This window comes from Hemiscyllium ocellatum, chromosome 13, assembly GCF_020745735.1.
Source record: "Hemiscyllium ocellatum isolate sHemOce1 chromosome 13, sHemOce1.pat.X.cur, whole genome shotgun sequence".
NCBI classification, from domain to species: domain Eukaryota; kingdom Metazoa; phylum Chordata; class Chondrichthyes; order Orectolobiformes; family Hemiscylliidae; genus Hemiscyllium; species Hemiscyllium ocellatum.
Window position 1 is genome coordinate 18,955,446 of NC_083413.1, and position 26,271 is coordinate 18,981,716.

Below are 26,271 nucleotides of genomic sequence, written 5' to 3' on the forward strand. Positions count from 1 at the left end.
TCTCATCTGCCTGAATATGTGATGGTCTCCATTTCCTCATTAAGGTATCATTTTTAGGATAATAACATTCAGGGATACACTCGGATTCCTTTTCTGTGTATGCCTTTTGATACAACTGCTTTAGATTTTCATCTTTCTGTTGTAACTCAGTTAATTTATCTAAGCTAAATATGCCTGCATTGTCATCTAGCTGTTCCTGTTCTGTCTCAACCATCTGACCAAACAGGTCAGTGCTAGTTCCACCTCAACTTTCTTATCTGCATTTTTTGATCTCTCTTGTTTCAACTGGTGACTTTGTGACATTGTTATCACACAGCCAGGAAAAATTCCAGGATAAGTATCCTGCAACTGCCTGAGTTTCCACTGGCTTTTCAATCATAGTCAGTAGCACTCCTACTGATGAATCAGCAATACCATTATCAAGGACAAATTGTGTTCCTGGAGCTGAAGTTTGTCCAGTACTCCTACCACAAATTCTCCACTCTTCTCAGGACACTCTAACCTCACTTGACATAATTAAGCACTTTTTGTCTCACCGTGAATTCCCATTACTAGTATCTTTTCTGGCAATAGTCCTTCAGAAGTACAATCTCCTCCTCTTTCAGCATCGCAGACTGAGAGAATTCTATGAATCTTAATATTGTAACTTATTTATATCTGCTGCTCCTGGCCTATGCAAATAAAGTTAACCTTTGCAAGTATATGATTTAAGAATATCTGGCACTTCCTTCTTAACCAACCTTTGACCAGCTTGTACATTCTGGTGTAGCTTTCTAGCTTCCACTGTATTTCTGTTGACACTCCAACAAAATTCACTGGCTTATCCTGTTTTCCTACATTTGGCTTCCCAGTGCTTCTCCTAACCTACCAACACTGATTTCATATGGCCAACTTTATTGCAACGAAAACATTGGAGCTTTTTAACTTCTCTGTCCCCTTACCCCAAACCCCACCCTTCTTTCATTTATCTCTCCGCCCCCAGACGACAAGCATCATTTCTGATGAAGGGCTTATTCCCAAAACATCGATTCTCCTGCACTTTGGATGCTGCCTGACCTGCTGTGTTTTTCCAGCACCACACTCTCGACTCACTTTTCATTGTCCAAGTGTTCTTTTTAAACTTGAAAGACTTTTGACTGAGGCAGTATCTGTTAGCTATTATCAAATTGTCCCCAAAACCTTTCAACTGACAAAATCTTTGGAGTCTGTGTTGTTCATGGCCTGTCTGAAAAACAAACAAGCACTGTGTAACCCTGGTAAAGGAGCAGCTTCATCACAATAAGGACTGTGGGTCTGGGTTGGATGCTGTATGGAGGGCCAGCATGGACTCAATGAGCCAAAATGTCTGCTTACGTTCTCCAAGGATTCTATGAACAGCCCGGTCTTCCAGCTATTATTGACTTCTCACATTAGAAGCGCTTCCATTTTTATTGAGCAGGAATAAAGTTCTCCACAATGCAACTCGGGATCTGAGCATGCCATAAACATTATATTTCAAAAGGAATGTTGATTTGCACCATACAAAAATGGATATGACTAGAGAAATTCTTCACAAACTAGAGTGAATCTTCAAGCCTTGATGTGGAGATGCCAGTGTTGGACTGGAGTGGACAAATTCGACAGTCATCATAGGTTATAGTCCAACAGGTTTACTTGGATTTCTTAAGGCTGCCCTCCATCAAATGCTGCCTCCTTCAAGGGCTGGCATTCTTAACTTGTTTATAGAATTCAAATTATTGGTCACCTTTAGAAGGATGTAACAAAGAGGGCTGGTGTCAAGTCCAGACAAAATATTTTAAAATTTTCTGGATCCAAAAATGGCAAGAAGAGCCATGAAAATGTGGAGCCAACCATTATAATTCATAACTTGTATCTTGTTGTCAAATTCCACATGAAACTCAACGTTACTGCTATGAATGATCAATTTGAAAACAATTGCAGCAGAATAGTTTTCCTATGATCTGCAAGTTAGGCACTGAGGTGGATGTGAAAGGTACACTTTTCAGCATTGCTTCCATTTCAGGAAATTACATGCCATGCATTGCTCACTATCTTCCCTTCAGCTCTAATGGCAGCATTGTTGTCTTCCCTTCAACTCAGCCACCTTGATCCAACTCCAACATTTAGTATGATAATGGATGATTTGACAGTAGTCTCCACAGCACTTTGTTCCTTTCTCCTCAGTGGATTGAAAACCAATTTAACCTGCCCTAGAATATATTTGATGACTCAATTTTTACTGCTGTCAGGGAAAGAGAATTCCAAAGATAACTGTCCTCTGAGAGAAGAAATTCTTTCTCATATCATAGAACATAGAAGGATACAGCGCAGTACAGGCCCTTCGGCCCTCGATGTTGCGCCGACCGAATCCTACCTAACCTACACTAGCCCAATAACTTCCAAATGCCTATCCAATGCCCGCTTAAATGACCATAAAGAAGGAGAGTTCACCACTGATACGGGCAGGGAAAGTGAAAATCGTATTAGTTTTGAAAGGATGCTTTGTTTTTCTACATATCCTACTAAAGGGATTGAGACTGTTCTACTCCACTACAGATACTGACATTTTGTCCATTCGCTTAACCTAACTATATCCCTTTGTAGACATCTTAATCGAAACATTTTGCACACCAAAAATGCTCTTCTCTTCCATAATCACAAATTTGTCTGCACCACACTCTATCCCTTCAAACAAGCTATAAATATATGTTTATAAATAGAGGTAGGAGCATTACTGCTGCATCCTATTCGTTACCATTTTGGACCTAGAGATGACCTATCTGACACCTGTAAATTAGCCAATCATATATTCATGCTAATATATTACACCAAACACAACGAACGCATATGTTGTGCAGTAACCTTTTATATGTCAACCTATTTAATGCATTTTGGAAACCACATGCACTACATTAATTATTTCCCCTTTTTATAGCCTGCTTGTTCCATTCTTAAAGACGAGTAAAAAGTGAGGTCTGCACATGCTGGAGATCAGAGCTGAAAATGTGTTGCTGGTTAAAGCACAGCAGGTTAGGCAGCATCCAAGGAACAGGAAAACATTCAACCTTGATTCTGATTCCTGATGAAGGGCTCTGGCCCGAAACGTCGAATTTCCTGTTCCTTGGATGCTGCCTAACCTGCTGTGCTTTAACCAGCAACACATTTTCAGCCCATTCTTAAAGACGTCCAATCAATTCATAAAACATAATTTGGTCTTGGAAACGTCGAAGGTGGATTGAAATTGAAATATTATAATAAAGTTTAGTCATGACAATTTACCTGTCTACCAACTCCAGCCATGACTGGCAGGCTTGGCTTTGCTGCCTAGAAAACTAACAGCTAAACAGAAGCAATGACTGCTACATGGAAGAAGCAAAGTTTATTTCTATGCTGATCGACCGTAACACTCAGAAGCATTCCCCGTTCCCGAACTAACATCCCTCCATCTCAGGATTGGCAATCTTCCAAGGCCCGTTCAGTGCTCTTCCTGGACCACTCACGTCCCGCACGATCATGATTAGAAAACACATCCACAGATGCCTCTTCGTCTAGGATTGCTGACTTCTCTCACATTAAGAATCAAGGTTGAAAGGAAATGAGTAAATTAGATAAATACGACTTCCAAATTAAGCATCTCCATTCGTCGTTAATAAAATTCCGAATCAAATACGCAACCATGCCGTGTTGAGTAACGATTCCTTTAATTTTGCCCACTATGAACAGCAACACTTCTGACATCTTCATTTCGAAAGAAAAGGATTCCTATCCATGGACATACTGTAGATAATGTGCATAAATAATGGCTATATGCGTTGAAAATTTGTGGAATGTATTTGTTTCAATCAAGGTAGAAAACTTTGTTCAGGCCATAAACGTATATTTCAAGAACAACCGTTTCAGGAATGACTTGGCAAATTAGGTGTTGAATGTGGTAAAAACAATGACTGCAGATGCTGGAAACCAGATTCTGGATCAGTGGTGCTGGAAGAGCGCAGCAGTTCAGGCAGCATCCAACGAGCAGCGAAATCGCTGCTCGTTGGATGCTGCCTGAACTGCTGTGCTCTTCCAGCACCACTGATCCAGATAAGTGTTGAATATGCCGACCTTACAATACATCAGTAAATTGCAGCATTTCAGTGAGAAAATGTGCAAATAGGTTTTGGTAAAACATGTGGTTCATATTAACTCAACAAGCATAAAAAGTCTGCTGGTGAGTGAGTGAGAGCATATTACAGCTATGTAATCATTAAGAACGGGAAAGGCAAATTATTCATGACCTCCTTTGGAATATGAATATAAAATTAACCCTGAAACAGGCTGAATATTCATTTTCCCACATTGCCGTCAAAATAGCAAACTCAAAGATTCCAAAACCTCCGCTCCTCCCACTATCACCATCGCCCCACCCTTCGGCCGCCGAACTCGCTCAATCTCAATTTAGCGCAGTTAAGGAACTTTTAAGAATGTGTTTTTCGAAAGCGATGTGAGCAATCCAAGTTGGGCACTTGAATCGGCCAAGTTTCAGAACTGACGTTTTAAAAAAAATTCTTAGATAAAACGAGTTTCAAATTGAAACTGCACACAATGAAGAAATTCATGACACGGCAAGAAAACTAAAAGTGATTGATCAATATATAAATAAGTATTTTCAATTCTGATTAAATGAAACTCGGGGAAGATTTATCAAATAGTCAAAATTATCAGTATAACTTCAAAATTGCACTTCCTGATGGTTATTGTGGCTTTGTTCGGTTTGTGTAAAATGGGTGTTGGTAAAACATTCATGGGGAGGCACAGTGCCTCACAGCGCCAGGGACCCGAGTTCTGTGGGGAGTTTGCATATTCTCCCCGCGACTGCGTGGGTTTCCTCCGGGTGCTCTGGTTTCCTCCCACAGTCCAAAGATGTGCAGGTCAGGTGAATTGGCCATGTTAAAATTGCCCAGCGTGTTAACTGCATTAGTCAGGGGTAAATGTAAGGCAGGGGAATGGGGCTGCATAGGTTAGGTTACTGTAGGTAACCTCATATTTTAAAAAAACAGCTTTATGACTTTCATAATGGAATTTCCATTCAATACATTTACGAAATAATTACCTACTAAAATATCCGCACCTCATTAATGAACATTTTCAAAGCTTTTACTTGGAAGTCACTGGCCCCATCAGGTTCTTCTTTGTATTGTTTTCTTTCTTAAACAAAATAATGTAAAATTTTGGAGCAAAAATGCAAATAAGTAGACCAAAGCTGGAGGCCAAAATAGCAAATACTTCAACCGCCACAGCATATTTCCCTGGTGAACTAATGTAAGCTGGAATGAAAGTTATCCAAACTGCACAAAAGATAAGCATACTAAATGTTATGTGTTTCGCTTCATTGAAGTTATCTGGAAGTTTTCGAGCCAGAAAAGCTACCACAAAACACACGCAGGACAGAAATCCAATATAACCGAGTACACAACAAAAGGCTAATGAAGATCCTACATTACATTCAAACACGATTATCTCATTAGAGTGACTAGTATTTTTCAATGGATAAGGTGGAAATACAATTAACCAGGCAGTACATATTACACATTGTACCAGTGTGAGGATGTAAACCATCAGCCGTTGTTGTCTTGGTCCAAACCACTTCATTATATTATTGCTGGGAAATGTTGCTTTGAATGCCATCACCACGACAATTGTTTTACTCAATACACAAGAAATGCAAAGAACAAAACTAATACCAAATGCTACGTGGCAAAGCATACAAGACCAAACTGAAGGTGTCCCAATGAATGTAATTGAACACAGAAAACAAAGTGTCAGGGCAAAAAGAAGAAAGAAGCTTAACTCAGAGTTATTGGCTTTAACAATCGGAGTGTGTCTGTAGATGTAGAATATTGCGAATACAGCAACAGTGGTGCAGGCTCCAAACAGCGCTAGTGTCACCAAAATGATTCCCATTGTCTCAAAAAAGGAAAGGAACACAATTTCCTTTGGAACACACTGATCCCGTCTTTCATTCGATTTGAATTCCAATGGACATTTTATGCAATGAATGGAATCTAAAAAGTTACAAAAGACAAAGTCATTTTAAGAGGAGTCTTAACCTCCGTCCAGTGGAGGCAGCCAGTTTAAACTGCAATGGCTTTTCCAATGCTGTTTTCTTACCAGTGGTGTTGCTAATTTCTCCTTGCGCACAATGTATACAATCAAAACAGCAAATGGGTTGTCCTTTTCTTCCGGCTTTCCTTGTTCCTTGATGGCAGCTTTCAGAACAAACAGCTTTCGGGACCTCATTTGAAATATAAATGTGGAGAAATATTAGGTATTCCACGTGGTAAGTCTGATGTACAGCGCAAAAACTGTAAACTTATTGCTGTTAGCTTTGTTACAACTGCTATAATTGAACTAACACTACGGTTTGTGACCTCATCATGTCCCAATTTAAAGCCACTGTCAAGTGCTTGGAGTAATGTTGAAATGCAGAATCGGGACTTTTATTTGGCAAATTCAGATTCTTGCAATAGTATTCATGATGTGTCCTCAGAGTTTCTTCATTTATTATTGAAAAAGAAAAGAGGGGAAACAAGCTAAATAAAGTCCTGATTGTGGTTCTGTTTTGGAGCGTCCAGCGGTGAGTTACCTATTTCAGGTTTCCTAGCACCTGACTGCTCTTATTTCTGATTATTCCAGTTCAGTTTCTCGTAAAATGGTATCCCCTCTGATGTTGATGGGGTATGATTCAATGATACTGATGCTTTTGAATGTCAATGGGAAAAGATTAGATCCCCTCTTGTTGGAGATAGTCATTCTTTGCCGCTTATGAAGCACACATGTGCTTGTGACCAAGATGACTATGAACCACAATATCCCTTGACATCAAACTAATGGATCCACTGCTCCCTGAATTGTTATTGTCAAACCTATTCAACCACTTCTCAGCAGGTTTAGATTTTACGTATTTGTTCATGCATTTATTCATTCAGTCATTCATTGTGTTACTTAAGGTATAGTTAGACATACTTGTTCTTAAACTGCAGTCTCTTACTTATTTTTGCCAATTTTAATTACATCAATTATATTTAATTGCATTCTGCTGTTGAAATGGATGAAATAAAGTATATCTCTGATCTGACATTCTTGATTGATCAAGCTGACCAACTTTCGAATTGGTGAACAGATAGGTACTTTCGATTTATTCAAGATCAGGAAATGGACAGTTGCAGGTAGGGCGCCTATTTGAGAAAACAACTGCCAATTTGTTTTTCCCATTTCAAAGAAATTGAAATTTAAAAAATTAGACAGTGTTTTAAGACAAGGACGGTTCGCCACAAATCTTACCGACTTCTGACCGCCACTCCAAACAATCGCCCCTTCTGTTATCGAAAATTCTTCTCCAAAACGAGCTGATCCATCATACAGCCCAACATTTACAATGTCAATGCCACCGAGGGCATTTGGTTGCCAGTTTACAATGTCATATGATGCGACAGGGTCTCCATTTTCGTCAAAATAAACCTTTTCTCCGATCTTGGTTATAAAATTCACTGTTCTCATATAATATAGTAACTTTAAACAAAAACAAAATGGGAACTCATTGACATGAATTGCAAATATTCAACCGTGAATTCAAATACATTGGATAGCTTTGCAAATATGGTCATCAAACCACGATAAAATGTTCCTCACCTGCCATGGTTGAAAATTTGAAATATTTGCACAACTCCCATTGGAGAAAGGTCCTTCCCCAGCTTTACACGAAACCATATTGTGAAGTGCATGAGCTATCGCATAAGTTGCTTTGTACACATTGTAACTGGCTCTGTATTGCAACACATCAGTAAATTCATTTTGGACATTCTGTAAATTTTCTCTTCCCGTGCATTCCTTAAGCTCCAATTCACTTTTTGCAGAACGTGTTTTGTTTCCATCACTTAGAATGCAGCTGAAACAACTTTCCCAAAACTTTTTCACTAAGAGGTTCCCTGGATAGGAGGATGGATGAACTTTCATTAGGAACTCCCTCAACCCTGGTATACCAACTTTGCGAATTGCAACCCCAATTGTACCAGTAGCAATCTTTTTACTTTCGTCTAGAGGAAGAAGCAACGCGGAAACCCATGATTCAGTTCCAATCCATTGTATGCCACTAACATTTTGTCTAATCATTTCTTTTAGCAGAGTACGCATGTTTGATTCTCCCACAAAAGCAACAACAACTTTTGTAGAAGAGGTTTTTATGGTTTCAATTGTTTTCAATAACTTCTCTTGCGCGTATGTTATATGAAACGACTCAGAAAAGGCTATGCAAACACCGAACTGCTGGACTGCCTCTTCAAATGCTTGCATTCCAACGTTTCCATAGTCATCGTCGCTCTTAACTGTCCCAATCCAGGTCCAGCCGAAATGCTTCACCAGCTGGGCTAATGTTTTAGCCTGATAGTAATCACTCGGTATTGTTCGAAAAAATGATGGATATTCTTTTCTGTTGCTCAGGCACGCGCAGGTAGAAAAGTAGCTAACCTGTCAGAAATAAAGTAAAAAGATTTGCATTTCAATTATAATTTTTTGGTTGTTTACGATATCAAGGCAAAAGTGTGAATCGAGAAGAGCAAAGATTTGTGCTTACCAGCGTGGTCCCTCTTAAACGCAGAATAAACTACTTATTTGATAATTTCAAAATGCTCCATTGAAGTATTGACTTCCAAGGTTCCTTTCAAGTATTGCTCATTATAGCTGTAATCACGCACAATGTTCAATCCTCACAATTTAGCATGAAGAACGTCATCAAAAATTCTCTTACTTTCTCTATTTTTATTATATATATATATAAAAATATGCACAGGCTATCTGGGATGAATTCAAATTTTGTGTAATAATGAAAAGGACTCACCGTCGAGCTTGTCTTTTGTCCTTTCCCATTGAAGTCAATGGAGCGAAAAGAAAAACGAAGGGTAGCAAGTGACAAATCCTACATAAGACCATAAAACATGAGTGGAAGGAAGGCCATTCGGCCCATCAAGTCCACTCCGCCATTCAATCATGGCTGATGGGCATTTCAACTCCAGCATTCTCCCATAGCCCTTAATTCCTTGTGACGTCAAGAATTTATCAATCTCTGCCTTGCAGACTTTTAGCCACTGCACTCTGCGGCAATGAACTCCACAGGCCCACCACTCTTTGGCTGAAGAAATGTCTCCGCATTTCTGTTCTGAATTGACCCCTCTAATTCTAAGGGTGTGTCCACGGGTCCTAGTCTCCTCGCTTAATGGAAACAATTTCCTAGCGTCTACCCTTTCCAAGCCATGTATTATCTTGTAAGTTTCTATCAAATCTCCCCTTAATCTTCTAAACTCCAATGAATACAATCCCAGGATCCTCAGCCATTCCTCGTATGTTAGACCAACCATTCCAGGGATCATCCGTGTGAATCTCCACTGGAGATGCTCCAGTGCCAGTATGTCCTTCCTGAGGTGTGGGGACCAAAACTGGACACAGTACTCCAAATGGGGCCTAACCAGAGCTTTATAAAGTCTCAGTAGCACAATGGTGCTTTTATATTCCAACCCTCTTGAGATAAATGATAACATTGCATTCACTTTCTTAATCATGGACTCAACCTGCATGTTTACCTTTAGAGAATCCTCGACTAGCACTCCTAGATCCCTTTGTACTTTGGCTTTATGAATTTTCTCACCATTTAGAAAGTAGTCTATGCTTTTATTCTTTTTTCCAAAGTGCAAGACCTCACATTTGCTCACATTGAATTCCATCAGCCATTTCCTGGACCACTCTTCCAAACTGTCTAGATCCTTCTGCAGCCTCCCCACTTCCTCAGTGTTACCTACCTGTCCACCCAACTTCGTATCATCGGCAAACTTCACTAGAATGCCCCCAGTTCCTTCATCCAGATCATTAATATATAATGTGAACAGTTGTGGCCCCAACACTGAACCCTGTGGGACACCGCTTATCACCGGCTGCCATTCTGAAAAAGAACCTTTTATCCCAACTCTCTGCCTTCTGTCAGACAACCAATCCTCAATCCATACCAGTAGCTCACCTTGAGCACCATGAGCCCTCACCTTGCTCAGCAGCCTCCTGTGTGGCACCGTAAAGGCCTTTTGGAAGTCTAGATAGACCACATCCACTGGGTTTCCCTGGTCTAACCTACTTGTCATCTCTTCAAAGAATTCCAACAGATTTGTCAGGCACGACCTCCCCTTACTAAATCCATGTTGACTTGCTCTAATCAGACTCTGTTCTTCCAAGAATTTAGAAACCTCATCCTTAATGATGGATTCTAGAATTTTACCAACAACCGTGGTTAGGCTAATTGGCCGATAATTTTCCATCCTTTGTCTTGATCCTTTCTTGAACAATGGGGTTACAACAGCAATCTTCCAATCATCCGGGACTTTCCCTGACTCCAGTGACTTTTGAAAGATCTCAACCAATGCCTCCGCTATTTCCTCAGCCGCCTCGCTCAGAACTCTAGGATGTATCCCATCAGGGCCAGGAAATCTATCAATTTTAAGACCTTTTAGATTTTCTAGCACTTTCTCTTTTGAAATGGCAACCATACTCAACTCAGCCCCCTGACTCCCTTTAAATGTTGGGATATTACTCATGTCTTCCACTGTGAAGACTGACACAAAGTACTTATTAAGTTCTCCAGCCATTTCCTTATCTCCCATCACTAGGCTTCCAGCATCAGTTTGAAGTGGCCCAATGTCTACTTTTGCCTGTCGTTTGTTTCTTATGTATTGAAAGAAACTTTTACTGTCATTTCTAATATTACTGGCTAGCCTACCTTCATACTTGATCCTCTCCTTCCTTATTTCTCTCTTTGTTATCCTCTGTTAGTTTTTGTAGCCTTCCCAATTTTCTGATTTCACACTGTTCTTGGCCACTTTATAGGATCTCTCTTTTTCTTTAATACATTTCCTGACTTCCTTTGTCAGCCATGGCTGTCTAATCCCTCCCAGGATAATCTTTCTTTTCTTGGGGATGAACCTCTATAGTGCCCTCAATTATACCCACAAACTCCTGCCATTTTTGCTCTACTGTCTTCCCCGCCAGGCTCAGCTTCCAGTCTATTTTTGTTAGTTCCTCTCTCATGCCCTTATAATTACCTTTATTTAACTGTAACACCATTACATCTGATTTGCTGTACGCAAATTACATGATCTGCTGTACGCTATTGCTCAAACTTCAAACTACTCTTCAACCAGCCTCTTGTATTTTTAGCAACATTTTCAACATGATTTGCTTTTTAATTAAGTTTGCAAGGTAAAACATTGGAGAACTTCATTCAGCTTCTGGCAGCAAAATTAACCTCACTGTATCTCAGGCATGAATTACACATTCCAGTAAGCTGTTACCAAAACATTTAGTTTAGAATTATTTAAACTGCTAACATGATATTCACAGTGTATCAAATGACATTCTATTTGCCGTGTGGTTTGCTGCTGGGTAGGCTTTGTAGACATGACATTCATATGCACTCTTGATTCTTTTTCAATTTTAAAAATAGTTAATTTCAAGGAACAGCGTTCTGGGTTATCATCTGCTCCTTGACCTTTGCAATAGAGTTGATAGCACAATAGTATTTAATGAAATGTAATTAGCTTTTGTTTTTCAATTTTTTGCCTCTTGGAGAATGTTTTCTGGACTGGCTGGATGGAAAGGTGTCTTGTGTAGTCTAATGTCACAGTGCTGAACTCAACATGACACTAGCTTGTTTTTGAAGCTACCGCTTCGCTCCTCACAGATGTGCTTGACGTGCCCAGCAGTTTCAAAGTTTTCTGTTTTGGTTTTAAATCGCGCTCCTTCCTTGACCACAGGATTCATAGTCATTCGTTAACTAAGTCAATATGGTTCATGATAACAACACATCAAAATATTGACAAGGAGGGGCAACAAATAAACCCGCTGGAGGGTTGCTGTGGCGCAGTGGTAGCGTCCTGACCTGTGGACCAACTGGCATCTCACCTTGCCCGCAGGGTGCCATAGCATCACTGGACAGGTTGATTAAACATTAAGTAAAACTCTGGTAAAGTAGTTTGTTTCATTATTTAGGATCTCTTCGTATGGGAGAAAGTGAGGACCGCAGATGCTGGAGAATAGAGCTGAAAATGTGTTGCTGGAAAAGCGCAGCAGGTCAGGCAGCATCCAAGGAGCAGGAGAATCGACGTTTCGGGCAAGATTCCTGAAGAAGGGCTTATGCCCGAAACGTCGATTCTCCTTCTCCTTGGATGCTGCCTGACCTGCGGATCTCTTTGTATGACCAAAGTGTGAATGTGCTGATGGTTGGCATGTCACCATGGCAACCAGTATTTTAAATTGAAGGAATACATCTGGAATGTAAAGACAGCACCAGTAATAGTGATCATCAAGGTATGTAGTAAAACAAAACTTCTCATCTCGTTCACTGATATCTACGCTACATGGGATTCTGAAGGTCACTGGACCCGGAATGTTAACTTTGATTTCTTTCCACAGAAGCTACCATACCTGCTAAGATTTTCCAGTAGTTTCAATTTATAAGTGGCTTGCAGATGAACTGGAAGCCATTAAGTTCAAGGTAACTGGGACTGGTAGCAAATATTGATTTTGCCAGTACAGCCGGAAAATCAGAAAATAATAAGCATCAACTAAATTGTCAGTTTTTGCAACCACTTTCGAACTTTTACTTTCTCCTAGTTTATTGGTGGCACAGTGGTTAGCACTGCTGCCTCACAGCGCCAGGGACCTGGGTTCAATTCCCGCCTCAGGCGACTGACTGCGTGGAGTTTGCACGTTCTCCCTGTGTTTGCGTGGGTTTCCTCCGGTTTCCTCCCACAGTCCAAAGATGTGCGGGTCAGGTGAATTGGCCATGCTAAATTGCCCGTAGTGTTAGGTAGGGGGTATATGTAGGGGTATGGGTGGGTTGCGCTTCGGTGGGTCGGTGTGGACTTGTTGGGCCGAAGGGCCTGTTTCCACACTGTAAGTAATCTAATTTCTATTCATCTACAGATTTCTGAAATGAGACTTCCGAAGCAATGTTTTAAAGGAAGAGGTATTAAGGTATTAGCATCGTTATAAAAGTCTGGCTATACCGACCCAAAGAGCAAACAACAGCAATTATACTGTTATGTCTCACCATCCTAAATGAACATTCTAAACGGGGATGTAACTGAAGACGTTGGACTCTTTTGGAATGACAACAGACGTTCCATGTTTTGCATTGATGACGGTTGAAATGTTGCGTACAACATCATACTGCTGATGCAAAATGTATTCACACTGTATAACCGAATTTTAAACGCCAGATCTTACCATAGGGATTCTGAAGGTACCCATGGAAGGTGCTATTGCTAAAGACCTCGTGGATCCAGAATCAGCAACAATCGCAGAAACAGGAGAGGAGTTTTTACAATTAACAGAGGGCTCAGTTGCCTCGGGTTTGTTCAGAAACGCCATTGCTGCTTTTAGTGATAACTGTGTCAACTTGCAAGAATCATATATGCGGTATCCCAATGTGACACCGGGAAGTAGAGTTGTATCGTTATTTATTTCCTCGATTGCAAAAACCATCGCCAGGGCCCAACGAAAAGATTTGAAACGAAATCTGCGGAGGAGGCAATTAAACAAGATTTTAAAAACACACAGAAAACAACGATGACATTTAAATCCAAGGAGACCACTGTGTACTTGCTTTTTTAGTTATAATTCAGTGATCACACCATTGTCTCTACATTTGAAGTTGATGGATAACGTTTCAACGCAGACTTTAAGCCGAAAATGTTAACTGACATTACTCAAAGAGCTGACAATGTGCCCAGTTTGAAATGCAAGGGAAGGGGATCCCAGACCTTCCTTCTTAGATCCAACAGAAGAAGAGCAGGAGAGCTCTCAAAATGCTGTAACCAATAAGCATCCCACATTCCAAAATGCTAAAAGTTTCTGAGTTTTGATCACAAGACTGATTGTAGGAGCTTGCGGTGCGTAACTTGATACGGAATGACCAATCTCACAGCATTGACTAAATTGCAATTGGTTATAAAGCTGGTTACAAAAATAAAGTTAACGATTTTTAAAAAGTCATAAATTTGCAGATTACTCCAGAATGTGAGACAGCATGAGTTTAGATGTTTCCTATTTAACTAAGCAAAACGCAGTGTCCAATGGCACCCACTAACCTGAGGCATTTTGCTGGCTTCGGGTGATTGCGAAAAGAGAGTTGTCGCTGCTCGACTTGATAAGAATGCACGTCAAAAATTCCACCCAGTGTGATATCTCCATCCTTCGACAAGCCCAGTAAATCAAACCTACCCCAACGTTTACAAGACTGCTCATTGCCGGACCATGCCAAAGCAACAGCAGAATTCACCACGAAAAGGAACCAATAATGCATCATTGACAGGGCAAGAAATTGTCCTCCGTCTACAGTTGGGTGATTTCTTTTATATGTAAGTACTCGGTATTTCCGAGGAAAACGCCTAAAGTATGTGCAATCGATTTCAATCTCGGTTCAACATCAACATATTATTAGCCAGTCCCTGAAGAAAACACATTACCACTTTCCTCAACATGAGACTCATGAAGAAAATAATTGAAAACGTAGTCACCTGTGTACCTTCAATCAAACTGAGGCGGCATGATGGCACAGTGTTTAGCAATGCTACCTCACAAGGGCAGGGGATTCGGGTTTGATTCCAGCATTGAACAACTGTTTGCGTGCCGTTTGAACATTCACCTAAGACTATCTGGGTTTTCTCCCACACTCCAAATATGTGCAGGTCAATATATCCTGACAATTCTGAAGTGGTCTTCCAGAATAAAATGTGAAGTGGATATTCTAGTGGGATTTAGGACTGCAAAACTAGAGACCGAGCATTCCCATATGTTTGCAACGAGAATCAGCTGCCTTCATGTTCTGCAGGGCAATGTTAAATTCGGTCAAATTATTGATCGTTCATCATGCAAACTCACACATGTGCTAAAGGCCACAGCTTCTGGGTTTGAAAAAGGCCCGCCTTGTTTCATGTTATTTAATAGGGCAAAGGATCTTAAACACCTGCTCGACAGGTTAAGCAAGGTTTTTAAATGCTGCTACCATGCAGAGGGGTATGGCTCACTGACAGGATACAGCCTTCAGCCTTAACATGCCTCCTGGATGCAACACAGTGTTATCTTTGAATGCCAGTGCCGAATGATCAATATAAACTGTGATTTGACAATTGCTGAAGAATTATGACCAATTTAAGAGCATTAGTTCAGCTGATAAAGTGTTCACCTAGATATTTTCTCGTCCCCCTACGGGACTTGAAATCAAGCCTCTTGGTTCGGAGATAGGCCGGCTTCAATACACAAAAACAATGAAAAGTGCTCATTTCTGCTTACTGAAGTTTTTACATCATGACATGTGAGGGGGGCGGGGGTGCTGCATGCAAAAGAAATATATTTAAGCATTTTCTCTTTTTCCAATTGCATATCAATACTTCCCATTATGGTAACAATGTATCAGTTAATCAGAAATGATTGGCCAACCAAACAGCACCAGTGAAAAGAAACTTGTGGGTGTTGGTGTTTCCATGCACCTGATGTCTTTGCCCTTCTAGACTGGACAGAGTAGGGAATGTTATTGAAGGAGCAATGGTGTTACAGTGCATCTTGCAGAGTGTTGTGTGCCAGTGGTAAAGGAAGTGCATGCTGAATATGGTGGGTGGGGTGTCAATCAAGTTGGCTGCTGATTTATGGTCAGAACGAAGTAGTTAAGGTGTTGGATGAGAAATCATTTGGAATGTTCCTACTTAGAGTTAAGTCTTTCTGGCTGCATCTCTCCTCCTTCCTGCCTTTACTCAGTCTCTTTAAAAGTGAACAATATTTAGCTGTTAACTGAAGTTTTATTGCTTCAAAAACAAAGAGGGCTGAAGTGTGTACAGTTTCCCAACCTCCTAAAGCTCATTGCAACTCTGCTCCAGCTGGCAAATAAGGATTCACCTGCCTGAAAATATCCTAAATTGGTTCCAATTTTAATCTTATCAATTGAATTCAAGTCAACTGTTTTGTCCTAGATAGTGTCAAAGCATTGGAGTGTTTCTGATTCTACAATCATCCAAACAAGTGAAGAATATGACAATATGCTCCTCATTTATGACTTGTTGCTAGTGGATCAGTGTTTCCCTGAGATGATTTACTTACTACAGAATGGAAGACTCTGACGTCCTCGTGTGGTCATGTTACTGACATGTCTTGCTCAGTTTGCTTTCTGCTCAATGGTAGGTATCAGGATAATGATTATGGAGGATAGATTCAGCAAGGGTAAAGTCATCGACTGTCAAAGAGAAATGTTTGCATTATTTTTTGATACAGATGGCTGTTTTTTGGACTTATGTGGCATCAATGTTACTTGCCAATTTTTAGCACATATCTTCATCTCATCAAGGTCTTGCTGTATTTCAACTTGAAGTGTTTCAGTGTCTGATGAGTTTGCATTGTGCAATCATCAGAGAGTACTGTCATTTCTGGACTTCTGGATGGATGATGGTCAATGATAACGCAGTTGAAAATGATTGGGCCTCGGACAATACATTATGTGATCTCTGCACTAATCTCCCTGCTACCTAAGACTTCAACCATGGAGAATTCTCCCACTTATTCACATTGATTTGTAATTTTGTTTGGGCTTCTGGATGTCACACAGAGGCAATTACTGCCTTGATATCAGGGGCAGTCACACTCAACTCCCATCTGGAGTTCAACACTTGTGTCATGCATGGACCAAGGTTTTAGTGAAGTCAGAAGCTGAGTCACATGGTGAAATCCAAACTGAACATACATGGGGTGATTATTGCAGAGTAAATTTCACTTGGTAACACTATTGATTGACATTTCAATTCCATTGCTGATTGTAATGACTAAACTGATGGAATAACAATTGGACAGTTTTAGCAAGCTTGTAAATTATCTGTGTTGCACATTGTTGTACTGGGTATGTCATCATTGTGAATGGAATACTTGTGGAATCCACCCCACTTTAAGTTGAGCAAGTGAGGACTGCAGACGCTGGAGAGTCAGAGTCAAAAGGGTGGAACTGGAAAAGCACAGCAGTTCAGACACATCCACAGAACAAGAGAGTCAATGTTTCGGGCATAAATTCTTCATCAGCCTTTCCTGATGAAGGTGAGATGATGCTGCTCCTTTAATAAGGTTATGCTGTGCATGGCCTTTTTTTTCAGAGAGGTTGTAAAATCAGCAATTCCAAACAAGACTGGCTTGGATTGCTTTTAGGGTCAATTTGATTACAACTAACAGACACTGCCTCAAAAAAGGCTTTCAAGTTTATAAAAGAAACACGTGGAGAATATGACAATATGCTCCTCATTTATGACTTGTTGCTAATGGATCAGTGTTTCCCTGAGATGATTTACTTACTAGAGAATGGAAGCCTCTGACCTGCTCCTGTGGTCATGTTACTGACATTATACAATGAAAGAGGAGTCGTCAGTTCTCCCAGCTCAGTTTTTTACTTTGGTTTGATTTGGCTTTGGCAGTCTGGCTATTCACTGAAAGCAGTGAGGATTAGAATGGTCCTGGAAAAGGCAATTTTGAAGCTGCTGAACCCAGAGAAGCAGGTCTATGCTGATCCTCTCTCGCTCTCTGACATCTCTTTTCTAAGACCCAGTGTTTGATGTTACCTTCTGTGCCAAGAAGTGTTTACGGGGAACGTTACAAGTATTTGGAACAGCTCATTATTAAGTTTGGATAATCCATTGGGTTTTTGGATAGGTTAAGTTATTCTGCATTCTGCTCTCTTTTTTGTTTGTATTTCATTCAGTAATCTTGTAAATAAATTCTTTTTTGTTTGAAACTAAGTGGTTTGATCAACTGCATCTCCTCAGGAATCTCTACATTACGTCTGTTTAGAACAATTAGCAAATTTAGGGTCCGGGCTACTTTCTTGAAATATTTTGAGGGACTCTGACTTGATCCACAACAAAGGGCTTATGTCCAAAATTTTGAGTCACCTGCTCCTCAGCCTGACTTGCTGTGCTTTTCCAGTGCCAGCCTTTTTAACTCAGTTGTTTAACTGTCCACTGGTTATATGACAACACTAAATATCTTGTATATGATCCAATGGATGTAGCTGACGTAGGTTGTTCAATTGTTTGCTGCATTTACTATTTGGTATAAAATTGGAGGCTTGTAGGCCAGCACTTTATTTTTAGATGTATCTGGTCACTGCTTCTGACATGACCTCTTACATTAGTCTTTGAAATGTGGTTAATGCCTGGCTTGATAGCACAGGTAAAGTGGAAAAACTCTAGGTCATTCACAAAATTGAAGGTCTAAAATGAGTCATACTGCATTCAAAACATGAACTCAGTTGCCCTCACTGCAGATGCTGCCAGATATTGAGTTTCTCCAGCACATTGTGTTTCCATTTCAGAGGTCCACCATCCACAGTATTTTGCTTTTATTTGAATCTCCAACATAGTTATCACTTATGACACAGATTGTTGCACTTACAAAGAATTACGATATTAGTAATAAAAGAAACCTTGGGAAGTTAACCTCATTTGTGCTAATTGAGTTAAGAATAAACATTATCTGAACTAAATACAACATAGGGCTGATAAAGCAAAAAAAATGGTACCCCCTTAAATAAAAAAAGTGAAAGTAGCTTTGTTATTTTTCTCAGATATTTTTCCCAAATTATTATAATAATGTTGAATGTCATTGAAGATTTCAAAACCTTTAACCTAGGACAAGAGAGATACAGGATGAACCATCAAAATCCTTTGAGCTGCCAAAAACCCCTGGATAGTCCTTTTATGTACCATATAGTGGAAATGTTTCTCCAACTCTGGGAACACAGTCTTAAGTTGAAATGAACACATAGTGCAATTGTACTCACATATTTCTCTTTTCCTGTAGCTTCAAATTCAGGTTAATGTTCTAAGTTAATGAATTCGAATTCCATCAGAACAGGTGGTGAAATTTGAGTTCAAGCAAAAAAAATCTGGAATTGAAGGCCAATCTAATGACTAATGATTACTGCTGAACCATTGCTGATCATCATAAATACTCATCTGGTTCAGTAATGTCATTTAGGGAAGGATATCTACCATTTTTACTCTTCATGGCCTACATGCAACTCCAGGTCCACAGTAAAACAGTACACACCTGCCCTCTGAGATGGTATAGCAAGTATATTGCACTCACAGGAAGTTAGGGATTCACAGCAAATGCTGTTTAGGAATGCTGACATGCCAAGAACGAATGAAATAAGACAAGGTCTCAATTTCAAGATTGTAAGCAAAACAGTTAAGAGTGTGATGAGGAGAAACTTCATTCCTCAGAGAATTGTTAGGAACAGGAATTCATTGCCCGGGAAAGTGGAGGAGGTGAATTCCTGAAAAACTGGACAGCAACATTGTAATAAATTTAGAATGTTACCCAGAAAGGACTGGAGAGTGGGACGAGATAGTCAAATCTTCTAGGTGTCAGTACAAATGAGCGGAATGCCCTTCCTCTCTATTGCAAAATTCTATGATTATATGATTCTGCGATTGTACCATTGCAACTCTGAGCAGCTGTGAATTCAAATTGCCAATTTTCATGCTATAATTTCCAAGATCTAGCTCAGTAATCACAATATCATGCTGTTTGTTCTCCTGCATACGGCAATGTAAATGCGTTATCTTTACAATGGACAAGAGCAACTGACCAGAAGGAAGGCTGGGATGGAGTTGATTGCAGAGGACAATAGCTATGGGATAATCATCAAACCTGGATTCAATGTCACAAGCCAACTGTCACAATGGAAGTGATGGAAGATACCATCAACAGAGCAATCTAGCAGCACCTGCTCAGCAATAACCTGCTCAGTGATGCACAGTTTGGGGTCCACCAGGGGCCACTCAGCTCCTGATCACATTACAGCCTTAATTCAAACATGGACAAAAGAGCCGAGTTCCAGAGGTGAGAGTGACAGCCGTTGACATCAAGTTTACATTTGACCGAGTGTGGTGTCAACATCGCCGTAGCAAAACTAGAACCAATGGGCATCGGGTGCAACATCTCTGGTGGTTGGAGTCATATCCGGCACATAAGAGGATGGTTATGGTTGTTGCAGGTCAGTCAGCTCAGCTCCAGGACATTTCTGCAAGAGTGTCCCAGGCCCTCCATCTTCAGCTGCTTCATCAATTACCTTCCCTGCATCAAAAGGTCAGGAACTGGAATGTCCACCAAACATTTCACAATGTTCAGCACCATTCACAACTCCTCAGATACTGAAGCAGTCAATGTTTAATTGTGACATGTTCTGGACAATATCCAGGCTTGGGCTCGCAAGTGTCAAGTCACATTCATGTCACACAAATGCCAGACTATGACCATCGGTCTAACCACTGCCCCTTAGCATTCAACGGTGTTATAATTACTGAATCCTTCACCATAAACATCCTGGGGATTATTATTGACCAGACGCTCAACTAGAGTCACCACATAGACACAGTAGTGACAACAACACACCAGAGGCTGGAATACTGTGATGAGTAACTCACCTTCTGACTCCTTAACGTCTGTCCACCATCTACAAAGTACAAGTCAGGAGTCTGATTGAATACTCCCTACTTACTTGGATCAGTTCAGCCCAAATAACATTCAAGAAACTTGACATTATCTAGGACAAAGCAGCCCACTTGATTGGCACTACATCCATAAGCACCCACTCCCTCCACCACTGACACTCAGTAGCAGCAGAGTGTACTATCTGCAATTTGCACTGCAGAAATTCACCAAACATTCTCAGAAAGCACCTTCCAAACCCATGACCACTTCCATCTAGAAAGACAAGGGCAGAAAACATATGAGGACACCATGTTCATCTCCAAGTCACTCACCATCATGATGGGGGAAATATCATTGTTCTTTCATTGTCACTAGTCAAAATCCTGGAATTCCCTCCCTAATGGCACCGTGGGTCAACTCACAGCAGGTGGACTGCAGCGGTTCAAGAATGCAGGTCACCATGACCTTTTCAAGGGCAATTAGAAATGTACAATAAATGATAACCAATACAGCAACGTCCACATCCCACAAATGGACAAAAAAAAGCAATTCAGTTCTGTACTTTGATCTGTCCAGGTGACTATTATTCATTCTAACAAGTTCACATCCTTACAGTTTATAAATGGTAACTGTATCATAAATATCCATATGGGAAACTCAATGGATCAGACAAATTCAAATACAGATGAAAAACACCTGTAACAGGAATCTAATTGTCAGTCGGAATTGAGCATTGCATTACCAGGGGTGAATGGCTACTTGAATCAGGCATAGAAGTGAATTGCATGTCATCCAAATCTCAACAATGCATCAGCAATCACATTTTCTCTCTCTGCCAAATGTACAATTTTCAAATTGAATATCTGCAATAACAAAGTCCATCTAAACATTCTGAATTTTATATCCTTAAATATCTGTAAAAAGCTTTAATGGGCTATGATCATTTTGTGTGATTGAATCAGACACATTACTGGCAACAAAATGGTGTAATGCCAACAACAAACTCAAAGCCCTCTTCTCAATTGTCGAATATTTCTGTTAATGGATGTCCAATTTCCTGCAGAAATATTTGATAGGTCTTTTCATCTTCTTCCCATCTTCTTATAAGTTTACAGAATCGATACCCACATTACTTGCATCAATAGCCATCCTTGAATGACTTTACATAACTAGGTGTGGATAATACTGGGGCAGTGGTTAAACAGCTTTCAGACTATCAAATGGCTTTTAACATTCCTGATGAAGGGCTCCTGCCCGAAATGCCAATTTTCCTGCTCCATGGATGCTGCATGACCTGATGTGCTTTTCCAGCACCACACATTCTTGACTCTGATCTCCAGCGTCTGCAGTCCTCACTTTCTCCAACTGGCTTTTTAACAGTCTGCTGTTCACTAAGACTTCTTGCCTTTCTTGAGTTATTCAGTGAGTGGAGCAGTCACACTGCTCAAATTTGATAAATTTTCGATAAAGCCCACTCAACACCACGAAGCGTAGAGCTGTTCTTTTTATCATTGGTCTGGGAAACTCCTGAATAACCTTAGTTTTTACATTTCATGTCCAATAACATGGCCCCTGGACGGTGACTTGGACTTTGGCAAATTCACTCTTAGTCAGGTTTATCACCCATGCTGCCTCGAAGTTGTTCAAATAATTCTGATAAATGCTGCAAATGTTCCTTCCATGTGTGACTAAAAATGAGCAGGTCATCGATATAAACCGCACAATTGGGTAATCCAGAAAAGATCTTATTGGTTAGTCTTTGAAATGTGCCTGGTGCATTTTCTTGGATCAAATGACATGACTTTAAATTGATGCTGCCCATTCAGTCTTACAAAAGCCAAAATTGTCTTTGCTCTTTCAGATAAAGGTACCTGCCAGTAATTTAGATTTGAATATGAATCAGACTTGGTAATTGCAATACTCCAGATATAACTGTTGGATAACATCTGGTTTTGGCACCATTTCTATGGGTGAACGCCAGTAAATGCAACTTACTTTGATTATGTCATCTTGGAGCATGCATTCCATTTCTTTTCAACTGTGCCAACTTTGGAGTGATAAGTCTATAAGAACGTTGCTTAAATGAAACAGCATTTCCTATATCTACATCATGTACAACTAGATTAGTACTTCTCAGCTTATTCTAACATATTTCCCCATGCAATAGCAATAATTTTTTTCAGGTCATTATAATTTTCCACTAGAAGGTAACTCAATAACTTATCACAATTTTTGACAACCTCATTTTACAACTTAATTTGAGGAATGTCCAATTCTGAATCCTCTGAACTTGATTCTTCAATCTGTGCTATAGCCAGTAATACATTCTCCTTTTGCTTTCCTTCCCTATTAAAATATCTTCTGAGCATATTCACAATGAGATTTATTTCTGTCTGGAGTCCTTATCAAACTGTTTACCTCACTCAATTTCCTTTCAACTTGATAAGGTCCGCTAAACCGTGCTTTTAAAGGTTCACTATGACGATGATGATGCTCCTTTAACAAGGTTGTATTTCCTTGGCTTTGTTTTTTTTTCAGAGAGATCGTAAAAGACACAGATTCCAAAAAGGCTAAGTTGGATGAGTTTTAGGGCCAGTTTAATTGTAGGTAGCATATACTGCCTCAGGCAAAAGGCTTTCAAAAAAAAAGTGCTTGCACAATGAAAATGAGAATGGCTCGTTGTCCCAGCTCAGCTTTTATTTGGTTTGATTTGGTTTTGGCAGTCTGGCTATTCACTGAAAGTAGTCAAGCACTTTGAGGTTGCTGATCCAAGAAACAGCTACATAGCTGTTGAATGTTCCACGCTACAACCTCTGTCTCTGACATCTGTCCTGTAACAGCCCGTGTTTGAAATTACTTTTGTGCCAAGGGGTGATTATGGGGATTGTTGCAAGGATTTGGACCAGCATCACTAAGTTGGTATAATCTTTTGAGTTTTCAGATAGGTTAAGTTATTCTGTATACTGTTCTCTTTTGTTTGTGTTTTGTTCAGTAATCTTGCAAATAAATTCTGTTTTGTTTCAAACCAAGTGATTTGACCAGCTGCATCTCCTTTAGAAAGCCATAGGAGATTGTGTTATTAGTTACAACACAGAGTGAAGAACCAAGTTCAGAGGATTCTGAATTGGACATTCTTCAAATTAAATTGGACAATGAGGAAAATTGTGATAAATTATTGTGTTACCTTCCAGAGGAAAATTGAAATGATCTGAAAGAGTTATTACAATCACACGGGGAGATATGTAGAAACAAGCTAAGAAGTGCTAACCTAATTATACATGATGTAGATATAGGAGATGCTATTCCAATTAAGCAACATCCTTAGCGGCATAACTCTGTAAAGTTGGCACAGGTGCAAAAGAAGATTGAAACACATGCTCCAAGATGACAAAATTGGAGTGAGTTACAGTGACTGGAGCTCAACCATAGTAATATTGCCTAAACCAATTGGTACCCAATGGTTATGTGTGGAATATTGCAAAATCAATGCAGTTAGAAAGACGGATGCATATCTGATTCTGCATTTGGAATTCTGTGCTGAAAAGGTGGGACAAGCAACATATATTTCTAAGTTGGACTTGCACAGAGGATACTGGCAGGTAACTTTGTCAGGAAGATCAAAGGCAATTTCAGCTTTCATAGCGCCGAATGGACTGTATCAGTTGAAAGTCATGCAATTTGGTGTGAAAAATGCACCAGCTACATTTCAGAGACTATATAATAAGGTATTTTCTGGATCACCCAAGTATGTCATGTACATTGATGAACTGGTGGTTTCTAGTCACTTATGGAAGGAACATCTGCAATATTTATCAGACGTGCTTGATTTACTTTGGAAGACAGGCTTGATGATAAGCCTGGCTAAGAGTGAATTTGCCAAAGTCCAAGTCACCTTCGTGAGCCATGTTGTTGAACATGGACAAATGGCTGCATGGAATGCAAAAACAAAGCTAATTGGGGAGTTTACCACACCATCAACAAGAAGAGCACTACTATGGTTCCTGGAACTGAGTGGATTTTATCAAAAGTTTGTACCCAATTATGGCAGTGTGGCTGCTCCCCTCACTGAATTGCTGAAGAAAGGTAAGCAATTTCAGTGGACTGTGGGTTGTCAGAAGGCATTTGACCCCTTTAAATCTGTGTTAACCGCTGCCCCAGTATTAGCCACACCTAATTACGCAAAGCCATTCAAGTTGGCTATCAATGCAATTGATGTAGGTGTCAGTGTTGTGCTCTTGCATGAAGAGGATGAAAAGATAGAAAGGTTTATTGGGTATTTCTCCAGAAAATTGAACATTCGTTAGCAGAAATATTCGACTGTTTAGAAGGCGACTTGAGCTTGGTGTTGGCATTACCATATTTCAATGTTTATTATACCTGTAATATATTTGAGACAATCATATACACTGATCATAACCCATTGAATACTGTGGAGAAATCTAAGGACAAAAATGCCGGACTGTTTAGGTGGAGCTTGTTGTTACAGCAATTTGATTTTTAAAATTGTGCATGGGTGGCATGGTGGCACAGCAGTTAGCACTGGTGCCTCACAGTACCAGGGACTCAGGTTCATCCCCAACCTCAGGCAACTGACTGTGTAGACTTTGCACATTCTCTCCGTGTCAATGTAGGTTTCCTCAGAGTGCTCCAGTTTCCTCCTACAATCCAAAATTTGCAGGTCAGGTGAATTGGCCATGCAATATTGTCCATAGTGTTCAGGGAGGTATAGGTTAGGTGTGTTAGTCTGGGGTAAATGTAGAGCAGTAGGGGAATGGGTCTATGTGGGTTACTCTTTGAAGGGTTGGTGTAGATTTGTTGGGCCAAATCCACATTGTATGGATTCTATGAACTCAATTTCTCTGAGCTAATGACAGCAACATTGTCCTCCAACTGTTTTTTGTTTTGCATCAACTATTTGATCAAATATGCTTTCTGTTAATCTACTTTTTTATGTGTACTGTTTGATTTCTCCTCCTGTCTCAACTTCTGAATTTGTGACGTTGTTAACACACAGTCAGGAAAAAAACCCCAGGGTATGTTTCCTGTGATACCTGAGTTGCCTGGTTTTCCACTAGCTTTTCAAACACATAGGCATCACTCCTACCTGTGACCCAACTATATCATTAGCAAGGTCAAATTACATTCCTGGAGCCGAGAGTTCTTCCTGTACTCCTATCATGAATTCTTCACTTTTCACTAGACACTCTCCCCTCACCACATATAATTGAGCACTTCTTGTCTCACCATATATTTCACTGATGAACACTTTTTCTGCCAGGCAGAGTTACATATCTCCTCATCTCATGACATGAAAGATTGACATGATCCTATATCACTTAATATTGTAACCCCTGTCCCTGCTACTCCTGGCTTATGCAAGTCAACCTTACCTTCACACATAAATGGTTTAAGAAGATCTGGCACTTTCTCCTTAACCAACCTCTGACCAGATTCAACATTCTGGTGCAGCCTTTAAATCTCCACTGTGCTTTACTTTACCACTCCAGCAACATTCATTGGCTTATCCTATTTTCCTATATTTGTCTTCCCAGTGCTTTTTCTAACCCACCAACACTGTGACTTTATGTGGCTTACATTATTGCAGTGAAAACACAGATTATTTTAGCTTCTCTTTCCCCTTCCTAGATTTCATTTTTACCCTGTGGTAAGTTATCCTTCTGATCTATTGTTCCCTTACCAAGTGAAGATTTATCTTTTCCCCAATTT

General features: G+C 40.1%; 1 protein-coding gene across 1 annotated transcript; it reads right to left on the reverse strand.

Moving 5' to 3' along the window:
- Window positions 1-5,136: 5,136 nt before the first annotated feature.
- Window positions 5,137-14,308, reverse strand: LOC132821450 (extracellular calcium-sensing receptor-like). Its single transcript, XM_060834036.1, has 6 exons — window positions 14,166-14,308; window positions 13,303-13,594; window positions 7,672-8,505; window positions 7,324-7,551; window positions 6,151-6,274; window positions 5,137-6,044 (listed from the first exon to the last, which is right to left on the reverse strand). Exons 2-6 carry the CDS (start codon window positions 13,558-13,560, stop codon window positions 5,137-5,139), a joined length of 2,352 nt encoding a protein of 783 aa, XP_060690019.1. The 5' UTR covers window positions 13,561-13,594; window positions 14,166-14,308.
- Window positions 14,309-26,271: the final 11,963 nt, after the last annotated feature.

Excerpts from the sequence above, each read along its gene's own strand:
- LOC132821450 (XM_060834036.1), bottom strand. The coding sequence starts at position 13,560 with ATGGTTTTTGCAATCGAGGAAATAAATAACGATACAACTCTACTTCCC. Across the intron at positions 7,552-7,671 it reads CAAATTTTCAACCATGGCAG|TTACTATATTATATGAGAAC; the intron begins GTGAGGAACATT and ends TTTTGTTTAAAG. Across the intron at positions 6,045-6,150 it reads AGAAATTAGCAACACCACTG|ATTCCATTCATTGCATAAAA; the intron begins GTAAGAAAACAG and ends GTAACTTTTTAG.